This window comes from Triturus cristatus, chromosome 1_2 (assembly GCF_964204655.1).
Source record: "Triturus cristatus chromosome 1_2, aTriCri1.1, whole genome shotgun sequence".
NCBI classification, from domain to species: Eukaryota; Metazoa; Chordata; class Amphibia; order Caudata; family Salamandridae; genus Triturus; species Triturus cristatus.
The window spans coordinates 818,249,565-818,264,171 of record NC_140580.1 but is presented as its reverse complement, the minus strand read 5'-3'; the positions used below and the strand labels follow the sequence as shown (position 1 = coordinate 818,264,171).

At 47.1% G+C, this 14,607-nt stretch overlaps 1 protein-coding gene across 1 annotated transcript in view; it reads left to right on the top strand.

Moving 5' to 3' along the window:
- NPHP4 (nephrocystin 4) overlaps positions 1–14,607 on the top strand; it is a 969,441-nt gene that overhangs the window by 413,812 nt on the left and 541,022 nt on the right. Inside the window, exon 9 of the mRNA XM_085608868.1 lies at positions 10,453–10,579. Within this exon, the coding sequence (XP_085464994.1) occupies positions 10,453–10,579 (127 nt within the window). The remainder of the gene's footprint in view (positions 1–10,452; positions 10,580–14,607) is intronic.

Sequence of the window (14,607 nt, the reverse complement as noted above, 5' to 3'; positions counted from 1 at the left end):
CTCATCATAATGTAATGCAATCCTTATCTCTGCTTCTGTAAGTCTAGCCCCCAAATACTTTGAAAATCGTTCCTTAAGGCTTGAAGGTCATGATGCATGGCATTTGTGTTTGCCTTTATCTCTTGAGCCAGGCCGTGTAGGGCTCCGAGTAACTGTAGTATCATATCCAGGTTTGCCCAAGAGTCTGGCAATGGAGGCTCTGCCTTGGCTCGTTTAGTGTTGACTTGTCATCTTTAGAGTCTTTATTGTCTCTGGCATCATTGCCTTTGTGATTTGCCATTGTGGCAACTGTGGCAGTCCCAAGGGAGCGTTATTTAGTCACTTATTGGTACAAGACAGTTGTAGGGTCAGCGCTGATTCCTTAGTTTTGTGGGAATGTGTGTTCCTCAGGTTTCGTAGTTGCAGGATTCGTTGTTTGGTCAATTAATATGGCTGGGTATGTTGAATGTAGCTGCACTGGCCCCCAAGGCCTACGATGGGGTTGCAAAGCTCGAGCTGGAATTATATAGTACACTATTGATTGAGTTAATTTACAGCAAGCACAACTTTGGTAGGCAAACAAGCACCCAGCTTCAGCAATCTTGAATACAGGGCAGGCTGCAGGACGCTAGGATGAGTGCAATCACTGTTTTGTTTTTCTTTGTGAGGGTGGTGCTATTACTGATTGCTGTGTTAAATTTCAGTGTGGTCCATAGCGCATAAAGCAGGGTGCAACCATTATTATGTTCTCCCCGTGTGAAGCTTGTTTCACCATGGAGCTGCTTAACACTAACTGTGTGGAAGTGGGCTGTAGCGCATAGCTGTGTATTGTCGATAAACCAGAAGTGCCTCACCATCCTAGTGACCAATCTATTGGATGTTGACGTGTGTTAAGTGGTGAATGGGGACAGGTTTTGAGGATGCAATAAGAGGGCTCTCAGCGCTCCTGCAGTGACAATTGTCGTAGGCTGTAGGCAGCAGCCACTGTTGAAAGCGGTTATGTGGCAATTGGTTGATCGGCGTCTATGGGTCGTGGGCACATGCACACCTCCGGGCCGTGATACAGGCAAGTGAGTTTTCATATTGTGGTCCCCTGTTGGGTTCAGCGCATTGTGTTTCTTCATTGTGTGTGATTATTGAATGTTTCGTGAGGCACAGAGCTGATGTATGACACCATATTGTTTTCCCTGACCTGGTGTATTTGTATATCGGAAGCGCCTCACTCGCGCCCAATGACCCATCCACTGGCTGTGGGAAGTGGAGAAGGGTAACAGGGTCCGCGATCACCTTGGAAGGGCTCTCCACGCTATTCCGACGATAGTTCTTGTATGCCGTTGTCAGCGGCCGCGGGAAAGAGCTGTTACGTAGCTATGGGTTGACCAGTGCCTCTTGGACACGGGCACATGTACTCCTCTAAGCAATAATATAGGCCAGTGAATTTTCTCATTTGGGTCTCCCGTTGGGTTTAGCGCAATGTGCCTCCTACCTTTTATTCACTGTTGTGTATGACAGCAGTATGATCCGTGAAGTGCAGAGCTGGTGGGAACCGTCATTTTGCTTTCCTTGCACGGAAGCAGTAGGCAGTCCTATCCAATCTAATCTGCTGATCTAATGTTTAGAATTTCGTCACATCTCAGCCCCCAGTACTTAGTTTTTCCGTGAGTTTGCATCGGGCGTCCGATGGGACGATCATGTTCCGGATCATTAGAAACTGCAGGGCCGGATGCAGAGAAGTCGAATTAAGCCGCCATGTTGCTTGGGCTCAAGCCACGGCCCCCTGATACCATACAGTATGACCTTCATCTAAAACGACAGGTTTTAAGGCTTTTAAGACTGTTCCAAACAAATGTCTGTGACAGATCCTCATCAGGTTTGCCAGTGGTGGCTGGGGAAGAGCCGTGATTTGAAGGTCTGCGGTGAATCGTGCCGATTAACCTGAAGGCCAGATGAGACTGTGAGGAGAAACACTGTCGCTAAGTACTGGAAGTCTCAGCGATGAGACCGGTCAAAGTAAAATTTTCAGTTTTGGTCCCGTTCCTAGTCCAGAAGTCACAGGAGTCATTTCCAAGATCACTTGTAGCGCTCAAAGTTGTGAAGGTGTCGCCATGCCTTTCTATCTCGCTCCTAAAGTCGGTCAACCTCGGAGCCCATTCCTTAACTTGCCTCAGCACAGCACGAATTTCTGGAGCCATCTATGACACCAAGGCATATTGAAGAGTTCCAAAAGGCCATGCTCCCACTCATTGGGATCTTTCCAACTTCTTCTGGTGTGCCTCCTGGCCCCATGGAGCTGAGAAGCCCCCCACCTCGGATACCACCAGAGGGTGCGCTCTCGGTGCCATTTGGACACTCTGAATCTACCACTGCGCCTCCTCTATGTCCTGCCCGCCTCCGCTTCCTGTGTTGCGCTCCACGCTGGTTCCCTGAGCTTTGACACCAATGGTGGAGCATGAAATGCTCATCGTGCTCTTTGGCTCTGAGCTGACACCACCACGAACCTCGACTGATGCAGTGCTTGCTTTCCATCAAAGCGCCACCTCCCCTGCTTGACTTTCCACCTCCACAAGGAAGAACACGAACTTTGCATTCCTTATTGAGTATGTATATGTTCAACAATTATGATGTGGGTGATCAGAGGGTAACCATACTACAAAGAAAATTGGTATGATGACCTACCTTCAAGCAGCCAGTGGCCCTGATACTTCTCCTGAGTGGCGACTCCTTTCATCCCAAGGCTATGCTGCTGAGGAGAGAGCTTCTTACGGCATGGTCATTCGTAGGGCAGCCAAAGTTCTTGAGTTCCAGCTCCTCACCTTACAGGTCAAAACCAATGTCTTGATGTAAGTGCCCCAGCAGGGGCAAACATCTACTGAGCGCCTCCTCCCCTTCAATGAGGCAGTTACTGATACTCTTTCTTAGGGGACTGGGCCAAACCTTGCTGTGGGCTCCCAGTCAGTTGCCAAATTGTGAGATTCCACTGCCCTGCCCCGGGCTACTGTGCATTCTAGTCTCAGCACCTCTCCCCAGAAATCTTGGTGGTGCAGGTGTCTACTAATCAGTCGAATCCAAATACATTGCTGACTACTCCCCTGAGGGAGTCCAGATGAGTGGAGACCTCTTCCTCTAGCCCGGCCCTCAGGTCCGTGAGCACTAATTGCCTGCTTGACTGCTATTCTTACGCACTTTAGGATTCAGTGGCTCAAGTCCTCCAAGAAATCCGACTTGTCCTAACCTTAGCTATACTGGACTGTTGAGATGCAGCCGAGTACACAATTCATTGTGGCTTGGATACCTACCGATTCCATGGTACGAGCAATTGTCACCAGCATCACCATTCGCCGCCGGGCCTGGCTGCGGTCAATGGGTTTTTCAGGCAATGTCTAATTGTCCCTCATGGACCTGCCCTTTGACAAGCATGTTTGAGGACAAGTCAGATTCTGCTCTGCTGTGGTTCGAAGAAAGTACGGCACAGCATGCTCCTAGGCTTATCTGCCCCACCTCTCCTACTACATCAGCCCTATCATTCCGTTTGTGGCTTTGGCAGAGGTACCCTACACTGGCAATCAATCCAGCCTCAGCAGGGTGCCCAGTAGTTCCGTGCCTGAGGCCGCAGCATCCACTTATTTATTTGAAAAGTGTTATATGGCGCTGGCTAGACTCGAAGGTATCAGAGCGCTTTACATGAGGAACATAAAGTTACAAGTCACAAATTACATCCGTTACAAGAGCATAGCAAAACACAGGCAAAAAACAATGTTGGCTGCTGAGGGAAGGAAACATAACGGGGAGATGAGGAAAAGCTGTGTTCAATGTCCGGCTGAGTAGGTGACTGCCGAGGGAGTGACCCAGAGCCAAACTCCTCTATAGCTGCCTAAACAGCTCCACCGGGCAAAGGCCATGTTGTTCAGTCTCAACGGTAAGTACAGTGTTCAAGGTTTCAGCCCCAGGGGCATCGTCATAGATCGATTGGTAGCACCCATCCAATTGTTGCTGGGAAGCGCCGTCCATTTCACTCTTCGGCTCGCCCTTATAGGTGGGATAGGGGTTGCGGTGGGGAATCGTCCAGTTAATAACACAATTGTCCTTCCAACTTTGGATGTCCCGCATGCCAGAAGAAAAAAACAGGCAAAGACTTGCTGTTGGGTTTCTAAGCACTCTGCAGCAAAGCTTCCAGGGATCCGGCCAGGACAGCCATCTTAAGGTCAGGCCGAAATAATGTGTGGGCATGGGGTAGTAGGACACTCCACTGTTGCCCCATGCAATTCTTTCAGAGAGAGTGAGGCTGGAGCAGGACTAAGTGGGAAAACAGTCCTATTGTTAGACTATTGCGCTGTGGAGACCCTGATGTAAGCACCGAAACCTCGCTCCGGGTGCCATTTTAGGGTCAGGCACAGCCCTTGCCTGGCCCACCTTCAAGCAACTCTGCCCAATTTTCCTCCCAAGGCAAGCCACCGCTTGTGTGGTACCCCAGGATCACCCCAGCTGGCCAGTATAGTGTGCCGCAGAGCTTCGCTCACCTCCCGGTCGCGCTGACTGTGACTGAGCCCACGGTCAGTTTTAATGAGCCTATTAGGCTACTGAACCCCCCCACTTGCGGCCCCACGTTCCAAACCTCATTAGTGTGCCCTTAATGCCAACAGCCACCCAGATGGAGGCAGGATCCAATTCTTGCCGGGTTGGCAGATGATAACATTGGATAGATGGGTCCTGCAGATGGCACAAAAGGGGTACGCCTTGCCCTTCTTTGCCTCTCCGCCTTCTGCTATCCTCAGAATGGCTGACGGAAGTCCGTCTGTCTGTATAATAGCAGGAACTGCAAGCTCTTTTGGCAAAAGGGTCTATCAGGATGTTGCTTGCGCCAGAAGTAGGTCATGGTTGTTATTCCCGCTAATTTCTGATGCAAAAGGAGGACAGAGGCCTTCATCCTATTTTAGACCTGTGCCGTCTCAAACCCTTTCTCTGGAAGGAAAAATTCAAGACGCTCACTCTTGTCTACCACCGACCCTGGAAATGGGATGGCGGCTTTAGACCAGCAGGAGGCCTATTTCCATATTCCTGTTCTGCAGGCCCATCGGGACTACCTGCGGTTTGTGGTGGGATGAGAGCATTTTAAGTTCACTGTGCTTCCCTTTGGTCTCACCAGCGCACCTCGGGTGTTCACAGAAGTGATGGCCGCAGCACACCTTAGAAGGTTGGAGGTCCCAGTCTTTCCCTACACCGATAACTAGTTGTTGATGGTGAGCTTGCCCCAGGCAATCACTTCCAGACTATAGCGAACCTTCTATCATCCTTGGAGTTCAGTATCAATGTGCCGAAGTCACAGCAAACTCCTCAGAGACTCCCCTTCATCTGAGCCATTCTTGACATTGTTCGGTTGTGTGCTGTTCCCCTGGAAAGGAGATTCCAGGATATTCAGGCTATGATCCTGATCTTTCAGCCTGTGTCCTGGATCTCAGTGAGGTGGACTCAGGCTGCTGGGACTGATGGTCTTCTGCATCCTGCTTGTCAAGTACGCCAGGTGGCATATGCGGACCCTGCAGTGGGATCTGAAGTCTCAGTGGGCCTAATGCGAAGAGGGACCCCTCTTTTGGAAAAGACTGTGAAAGATCTGTATTGGTGGTTATTGCACCACGAATGGATGAACAGCAGTCCCTTCTCCCGACCCCACCCAGAGCTGACAGTTATGACTGATGCATCACTTCTGGGTTTGAGCTGCCACCTGGGAGAAGTGTAATTTAGAGGCAGGAGCCCGACTCCATATCATCCTGCTGGAGCTCCGGGCCATCACTTGAAGTTGAAAGCCTTCCTTACGTCCATCAAGGGCGGAGGGTCGTACAGGTGCTGACATAAAAGAGCACTGTCATGAGGTATTGCAACAAACGGGCTGAATGGGGTCATAGGCCCTGTGTCAGGAGGCACTAAACCTCTAGAAGTGACTGGACCAACAATGTATTTTCCTGGTGGTGAACCACCCGGCCGGATCTTTGAATAACAGAGTGAACAGACTTTCCCAGAGACTCCTAGCGGATTGTGAATGCCAGTTGCACCTAGAGGTGGTGCAAAGTTTCTTCTGCGACTGGGGATAATCTTGGCTTGATCTGTTTCCCACCACAAGAACACGCAATGTCAGCGGTTCTCTGTGTGGGAGTTTTCAAGGAGTCTCTCGCTAGAAGACATTCTGCCTAGAGTGGAACTTGGGATTCCTGTATGCCGTCCCGACAATTTCTCTTCTGCCTTGAGTTTTGAAGAACATCATAAATGCCTGGGCCCAAGTCATCCTAGTGGCCCCATATTGGGCACAGAGAGTATGGTATCCAGAGCTCCTGGGCTACAGCATCTTTATGGAGGACCTGATTTCTAAGAAACAGGGATGGGTTCTGGTCGCAGGCCTTAGCAATTTCCACCTTCATGCATGGAGATTTAGCGGTGTCAGGTGAACACTTTTGACCTTCCTCCGTAGGTGGTTGATGTCATCTTGGCAGCCAGGCATCCCTCAACAAAAACCGTATTTGCGTGTTGTTCGCACAAATCTGAGGTTTGATGCTGCGCATGCCAGATTTAAATCCTCCTGCCCAAGTTATCTGCCAATCTGTTTGTTTTGTCTCTTGTCCGGCAATGCTATGCTTTAGGCACAGTTAAAGGGTACCTTTCGGCTCTATCAGCCTTTTTACAGTTGCCCGGATCAACCTTGCTTGTTTTAATCATTGGTTGTGATGCATTTATTATGAAAGGACTACAACACTTCTTGCCTCGCTGTCCTGTTCCCACACCACAGTGGGACCATAACTTGGCCCTCACATATTTTATGTGTGCTCTCTTTGAGCTGATTCACAGATGTCCTTTGCAGATTCTCACCCTCAAGACGGTGGTTCTCGTTGCCATCACCTCCGCGAGTGAGTGAGCTTCAGGCTCTGTGTTAACCTGCCGTTCACCATCTCCTTCTCACACAAACTGGGTGCGAGTGTCCCCTTGCTGAAAGTTGTAACGCCATTCCATATTGGCCATACCCAGCTGGCGTTCTATGCTCCACCTTACCCTTCTAAGGAAGAGGAAAGACTCCATTGTATGGGCCCTAAAAGGGAAATGGGCGTTTACATCGATCAATCGTACCAGAGACCACCGGTGGATGACCAGTTCTTTATGCTGTTTGCTGGAGTGCAAAAAAGGCAAGGCCATGCAGAAACAAAACATCTCCTGCTGGATGGTGCTCTGCATCAAGATCTGCAAAACATTGACCAAAAAGCAGCCTCCAGAAGGACTGCACGTTCATTCCACCAAGGCCAAATTTGCTATCACTGCATTGACAAGTGGAGTTCCGGCACTGGGCATCCGCCAGGTAGCTATGTGGGCGTTGTGCCATATGTTCACCAAGAACTACTGTCTTGACAGCCAGATTTGCCTAGAGGGGAATTTCACCTGCCCGATCTTACTGACCTTTTTGGTTTGACCCAATTCACAGAAATGGCTAACTTCAGTGTCAGAGATAGCATTCTGCTCTTGCACAATGGGCACTTCTATACAAAAAGTTATCCTCGTTAGTACCAGGGAATACTGTCCCAGTGTGCGCTTTCTGGCAAAACAAAATTATTTGTTTGTAATTAAGTTTTACAAAAGCAACTACAAAAGAAAACAATTGCTTTATCAGAACCAAAAGTCTGGAATCCAATTTCAGTCCTACTGGCTTTGTCCCTGCTTATTTTCCTAGTCACCGCTATCATTATTGTCTTGTATGTTTCACAAAAGCTCTCCTCTTCCTATCTCTTAAGGTGTAGATTGGTCGAATTACACACCAAAGCATGCTAATAAAAAAGCACAGGTAGGACTACATTTGAACAAACAATCGGTTTAGTGTACATTTGTCGTTTTGCAGCGGAGGACATTGCTCCTGCCTTTGTTCTTTATACATTCCCTATTATTGCCTTGCAAAGTTTGGGAGCATGTTTTCATGTAAAAACCCTATTGTATTTCTTCACATACATTTTCACACTTGATATGGTTATTTAGAATGTAGGTATTCTGATGTCATTGTTTGGAATGTATGTGGTTACCTAGGTGTTGAGATCTCACTTGCAGTGGGACTGTTGAGGCAGGAGCTGCATTTTGTGGCGCCTGTGCTGTGTGGGCTCTGCTAGCATGTAGTCAGTGAATAAACTCATCTCAACCATCTCCTGCGACACGTGAGTTATTTACTACAATTTTATGGCGATGATCCTGTCTACACGGTGAACCCCAGAGTGCTAATTCCTGAATTTCACTCAAGCTTCGAGTTTCAAGAACTTTGTGGTGTCTCTGAGGTACTGTGCTGAAGTTTTATATTTCTTATCATTTGGACTTTGCTGCGCTATCTACGCACCCTTTTCAGACTTTCCTGTAACTGTCCGTTCTTTAATGCGTCTTGCAGTGTGCGACCTACTTTGTTTATGCGTCTTGCTCTAAGCCCGCGCCGGTGCTTACTTTTGACTCTTGCCACGCTCTCCTCAAGATGATCCACTCTTTAAGTACAATATCTTAGGTTTTCTGTATTTCCTGATTTTCTTTTTTAGTCGGTTTCTTTTTCAGTCATTTTTTTCCCTACAAGTATTGCAAAAGTCGGCCACGTAGTCCGTGATCCCAACCATACAGTCCTTGATCCTGAAGCGGGTGAGCTAAGTGTGTTCTTCCCCGCGATGGCAGGTGTGCTGCCAGGCAACCATCTTGACCAACAGGTGTAAGCTATCTGTTGGTAACGCAACAAACAGCCTTAGGGTCCGAGGCCTAAGCTGTATTGGCTACACAAGGAGCTCAATGAATCTGAGCATGGCTGTTTCAAGCTGAGACATTCACTTAGTCGACATAGCCCATTTTCCTAGCAGGTTTCCTAATCCAAATCTTGTTCTTGATCCTTTGGACCAAACTGTGTTATAATGAGCAGGTTGTGGCTTAGGGGAGCCGTATGTGTATTGTAGTGTATTAAAGATTAAATTGTTTGTTAGATATTGCCTGCTGTGCTTGAGTTGTGCAGGTCGTTGCAGGTGGAGGTCACCTCCACCTTTAATCACCTCCATTTTATAGGGAGCAGGACTTATTGTTCCTCATCAAACTTTAACCCATAATAAGACCGAAAAATGCAGAAAAGGGAGAAAGAAAGAGAAAGGTGGGAAGCAGGGACAAAGAGAGAAAGCAGAATGACCGAGAACCTGCAAGATTGAGATGGTGACAGGAGATGCAGGCAGATGGAAGAAGGTGGCATGAGGTTGAATCAAGACTAGGTACCCCTTCACTCAGCTTTGCCGGCTCGGGCTCCTAAGAAAACGTTAAACCTCTGTTATAATAAACATAATATTAAAACTAATGGTAATAATAATAATAATGTTTGTTATTATTACTATTATACTATCTAAAGTTTAGTACAGAGAAAACGAAGGTGATACTTGTAGAAACGAGATGAAACGTTTCAATACTGTTTGGGACTGGGCCCTCCTTCTGGAATGATTCCTGGTGACCGGATGACACCGGTCCGTGTCCTGACCCAGTAAATGAAGTGAGAAATCTGGGTGTTCTGGTTGATAACCAGCTCTGTTTTTCATAACAGATCAATCACATTACATCTTCGTGTTTTTCCTTTTAAAGATCTTTAAAAAGATTTTCACTTTTATTCCATTGGAGATGCAAAAAACTGTAACAGTTGCCTTGGTACTGTTCAGAATAGACTATTGCAATGCTCTTTAGCTAGGAATTTATAAACTTTTGCAGTCTAAACTCCAGTTTCTGCAGAAAGCTGCTGCCCGATTGCTGCTGCAAATTCCCAAATTCAGCTCCATATCGAACAGCATCAAGGACCAAAATTGGCTGCCAGTCCAACAGAGGATAACTTTCAAGGCACTATGTATGGTCTACGAGGCATTGCATGGATTTGGACTGTGTGGCCTCCAGAAAAATTTTGTCTGGTACGTCCCCCAATGCGAGTTGAGGTCTGCCAATACCCCTTTGGTCGCCATCACTAGAATCAGAAAGGCCAAATGGGGAGGCAGCTGCATCTCCTACCTGGCGGGCAAACATTGGCATGCGTTGCCTTCCTCTCTCAGATCTCAACCTAATTGACTTTCTTTCAGGAAGTCTCTTAAAACCTGGCTTTTTTTCCTCTAAACCTATGTAACTTTCTCCCTGTTCTAGTTTTTGAAGCATTGCTTTTAGCGCTTTTACTCCTCGGCATACATTTTGCGCTTTACAAATATGTTACTTACTTACTTACTATTATTATCATTTACAGATTTTAATTCTGGATATACATTTGTCTTAAAGCAATAACTAGTGCATTGATGGTATAGATGAAAAGTGTAAATGGTAATTATTTTTCAAGCTAGAGCCATACTAAAATGACTATCACAGATAAATATTTATAATAAATGAACGAAAGTATTTTTTAAGCAAAAGACGCAGCTTGTGTAAGGTGTTCTTAATATGTATGAAACATGATATTTTTTTCAATTGCAGTTCTTCGCCACAAGCACTTGTAATGAGAAGTCGAATGCGTTTAACAGAGATGGTAAATCATCCATCATTTGTAGTTGTCTTCCAACTTGAATATGTAATTTCAGCGCCACGTGTATTTGATGGAAAGGTAAGGATATTAATTTCCTCACTGCTACAGTATAGTTATTTTGTACATGGCTATTCTGAGATTTCTTTTTATGTCTATATTTATTTTTTTATTATGTGGTTTACATCACCTTGTGGTTTTACTGTCTTTATGAAAAATTCCCCAAAAATGGAGCAAATCTGATAAAGGGGCTGTAGAAGTAAAAGATAGCATCACTGTTGTGGAAAAAAATGTGTGAAAATCCCTGGTAGGCAGTGCTTTAAATGGGAAAAAATAAGTGCAGGTACTCATCAATTTCAGCAGTGAATGGGGGAGGGGCAATTGTGGGTGGGACTAGAGGCGGAGCTTGGAGGCAGTCATTTAATAGGGGCCACATTTTCTTGGAGCCAATTGTGCTTGATAACATAGAAATATTTCTGCTATCTGTAGTGTATTTGCTTTTTTCCTTCCATGTGCAGAAGGACAATGGAATAAGTGGAGCGGGCATGTCGCTTAACTAGATTAATACTGGAATTCGGATGACTACATAAAACTTGCCAAATAGACACAGGTTGGCTGGGACAGGTAAAGCCAGTAGTGTGGATGCTGATGGACTGTCTGCCTGCCCTACAGTCGACTATCCAGCTGATTGATGATGAGCCAATGTGTGATAGTGGGTGATACACTGCCCCACCGTCCACAACCCCTCCCTCCGCTTTGGCTGCCAGCAGACTGGAGCTGCGAGGTGCGTGCAGTCTCATCTCGGGTGTCACACAGAGAGTAAATTAGATTTAATTTTCCCCAAGACATGGTAGGGGTAGCCCTGGCGTCACACGCACACCTACAGTGTGATTGACTGGGCAGGGTCTGATTGGACCCTGCACTTTCATTCACAGAGGGCCGTAGGGCATCCAAAACCCCTAACAGCCATTAAGTGATGCAAATGAGCCTCTGCGGGATTGCTCAGCAGCGGCTCCTTTCAGAGGTGTACACTGCCCCTCCCTCCATTCTGCCTTTTCTGTTTCTGCAGCATTTGAGCAGAGCACTTTATGCGCAGCTGCACAGTCTCCAATGCCATTGACTCTGCCTTGCCTGACTTTCCCCTAAGAGTACCGGTACTCTCCTTGGCCAAGGAAAAGTTCCGGTACTCAAAGGGAGAAAATTAAAAAGTGGCGGTACTCAGTACCGGTGAGTACCGGCCCATTTAAAGCACTGCTGGTAGGTATAGCTGCTTAGCAGTGGCTAGTATGAGTATACAGATAACATTCATGTTGGGTCTCACGTTGTACAGTACTTTATGAAAGTTTTTCCTTTTTTTAATTTTTAAACTTTATTGAAAGTAAAGCATGTTACAAGTTATGCATTCAATTATACATTTCAGTCCAGGTTAATGGCAGAGTATCATGTCGGCAATGGCACATAGAAAGTACACAACAATTAGTGAATATCTAGGCATGTAAACATTATTTTGGGCTGGCATGTAAACAGGTCTCAACGGCTCCACATTATAAAGTAGTGGGTTAGTTACTGTCAGGGATTACACTGGCATTCAGGTCTGCATGGGCAGGGACATGGTCATCTAGTTGGCGGAGATGTGTCACCAGGGGGCCCCAGATATCGTGCAGCCTGGTCACCAGTGGCATCAAGTTACAATACTCAGGTGCATCTGGCAGTATGCTGCATCCGCTAACCTGTATTTGGGTATTGGTGCCGGCCTACGGCCCCAGTGAATCTCCACCCTGCACCTGGCCAGCAGCATTGTGACCAGTCTACGGCTAGCATCTGGTACTTCTTCAACATGTCCCATTAGACACATGAAGGGGTCAGGTGTGATAAATTCGGAGGTGATAGCGCTAATAATTGAGCACGCACCTTGCCAGTAGTCCGCCACCTTTGGGCATGTCCAGGCTAAATGTGTAAATGTTGCGTTGGGTGCCGAACATCTTATACAGCACGTATCCACAGCAAACCCCACTCTGTGGAGTACCGTTGGGGTGCGGTAGAGTCTGTGTAAAAATTTAAAATGCATCTGGCGCAGTCGGTAAATAGGGGAGATTTTTTGGAATGGTTGCAGCAGTATTGCCACTGTTCTGGTGAAGGACCTACAACTAGGTCCGCCATCCACGTGCAGCGCGCACGCTCAGTGTCCGCCGGGGAAGCTGCAAGGGTGAGCGTGTATAGTTTAGTGACAAGATTGCGAGGGGACGCAGTGGTGTAGACATACTCAAGCGCCGTGTTTGGCGGTGGGGAGTCCGGGAATGTATCATGGATGTTTATACAGGTTGCCCTGATTTGATAATACAGCAGGTTATCTAGTGAAGTTGTGTTGTCAGGGAGAGAGAGAAACTGTCCATTGAGGTAGAGGTCAGCGTTAGTGCGTATGCCCATTGTCGCAGCCTGGCGCGCCATACCACTGGTCTGTAGTCGTGGAAAAAGGGGTTGTTTGCTAACTGCATCGCCGGTGTATGCAGGGATTTGTACATTGTATGCCTGTGGTTCCCCTCCCATGCCCAGCGCATGCATTCATATGTGTTAATTTCATCCCTGGGGACCTTATATGGAAGGAACAGCACGGTTTGTAGCAGCCAGGGGGAGACCAGATCCGTCTCAATCGCAACATGTGATTGGAAGGGCGTTGGGTGTAGCCAGAAATGAAGGAAGCTGGCCTGGGCGCAGTATGCATGAAGCTTATAATTTGGAGCCCCCATTCCCCCACGCGAAAAGGGCAATGTCAAGGTTTCATAGGCAATGCGCGGCTCTTGACCTGCCCATATTAAGGTGATGATGTTTGAACGTAGTCTTTTAAAAAACTGCGCGGTAAGCGGCAATGGGATATTTAAAAAAAGATATAGAAGCTTAGGCAGAGCAACCATTTTAGCAATCGCAATGAGGCCTGCCAAGGAGAGTGGAAGATTTTTCCATGCAAGAATTTTAGTTTCCAGCCATTCCATGGCTTTGCCGAAATTAGCTTTCCAAAGCTCATCTATGTCTCTACTTAGCCATATGCCAAGATATTTAATCGGTCCCACGGCCCATTTTATTGGGTAATTCGTGGGGAAGGGCAGTATCGCGTCGGTTAAGGGGAAAAGAATAGATTTACTCCAATTTATTTGTATCCTGGAGTATCCATCGAATCACCTCCCTAGTCATTGGTGGCAAGTTTTCCTGTTGCTCTCAGATATACAATGCAACATCATCCGAGTACATGGAGGTCACCAGGCTACGGGTTGAGAACCCAATGCCACGCTGTGTATGGTGCTGTCTCAGCCGGGCTGTGAGCGGCTCCATCGCGATGGTTAAATAGCATTGGCGACAGCGGGCAGCCCTACCTTGTGCCCTAGTAATGTTTACGGGATCTGTTATTTGTCCATTGATTTGAATGCGGGCCAGCGGCTGTGTATAACTTGATTTTTTTAATGTAGGCTAGGCTGAGACCCCAGTGGCCTAGCAAAGCAAAGCGAAAAGGACATTTATGAATCAAAATCCAACAGGGCTGCCACCGCCAGAAATGCAGGGTTAATCTGGTGCATTATGAAAAAGATGGTGTGCAGGTTGTGCTATGTGGCGCGGACCGGTATAAAGCCAGACCGGTCTGGGTTGGCTATTAAAGACATGAGAGGAAGGAGGCGATTGGCTAGTAGTTTCGTGTATATCTTATTATCAGTGTTTATTAATGATAATGGGCGATATGAATCGCAGCAGTCGGGAGGTTTATCGAGTTTGAGGAGGAGAGTGATCAACGCCTCGCAAAGTGTAGGAGGGAACTGCCCAAGCGTGACGGATTTGTTGTACATTTCGGCAAGATGAGGAGTAAGGATAAACGCATATTCTTTATAGAACGCAGGAGTTAGCGCATTTCATCCCGGGGCTTTGTAGGCCGGGGGGCCAGCGATGACCCTCACGATCTCCTTGGTAGTGAATGGTTCATCTAGGTATTCTAAGCCATAGCAGCTCGATTAAGTCAAGATACTGCTCTATAACATCAGCGCTTGGGAAAAGGCATACAGGGTGTGCCACGAGGGAATATTCTACATCCTCCTTTCCCCGCAAGGACAACACCCTTCAAAATG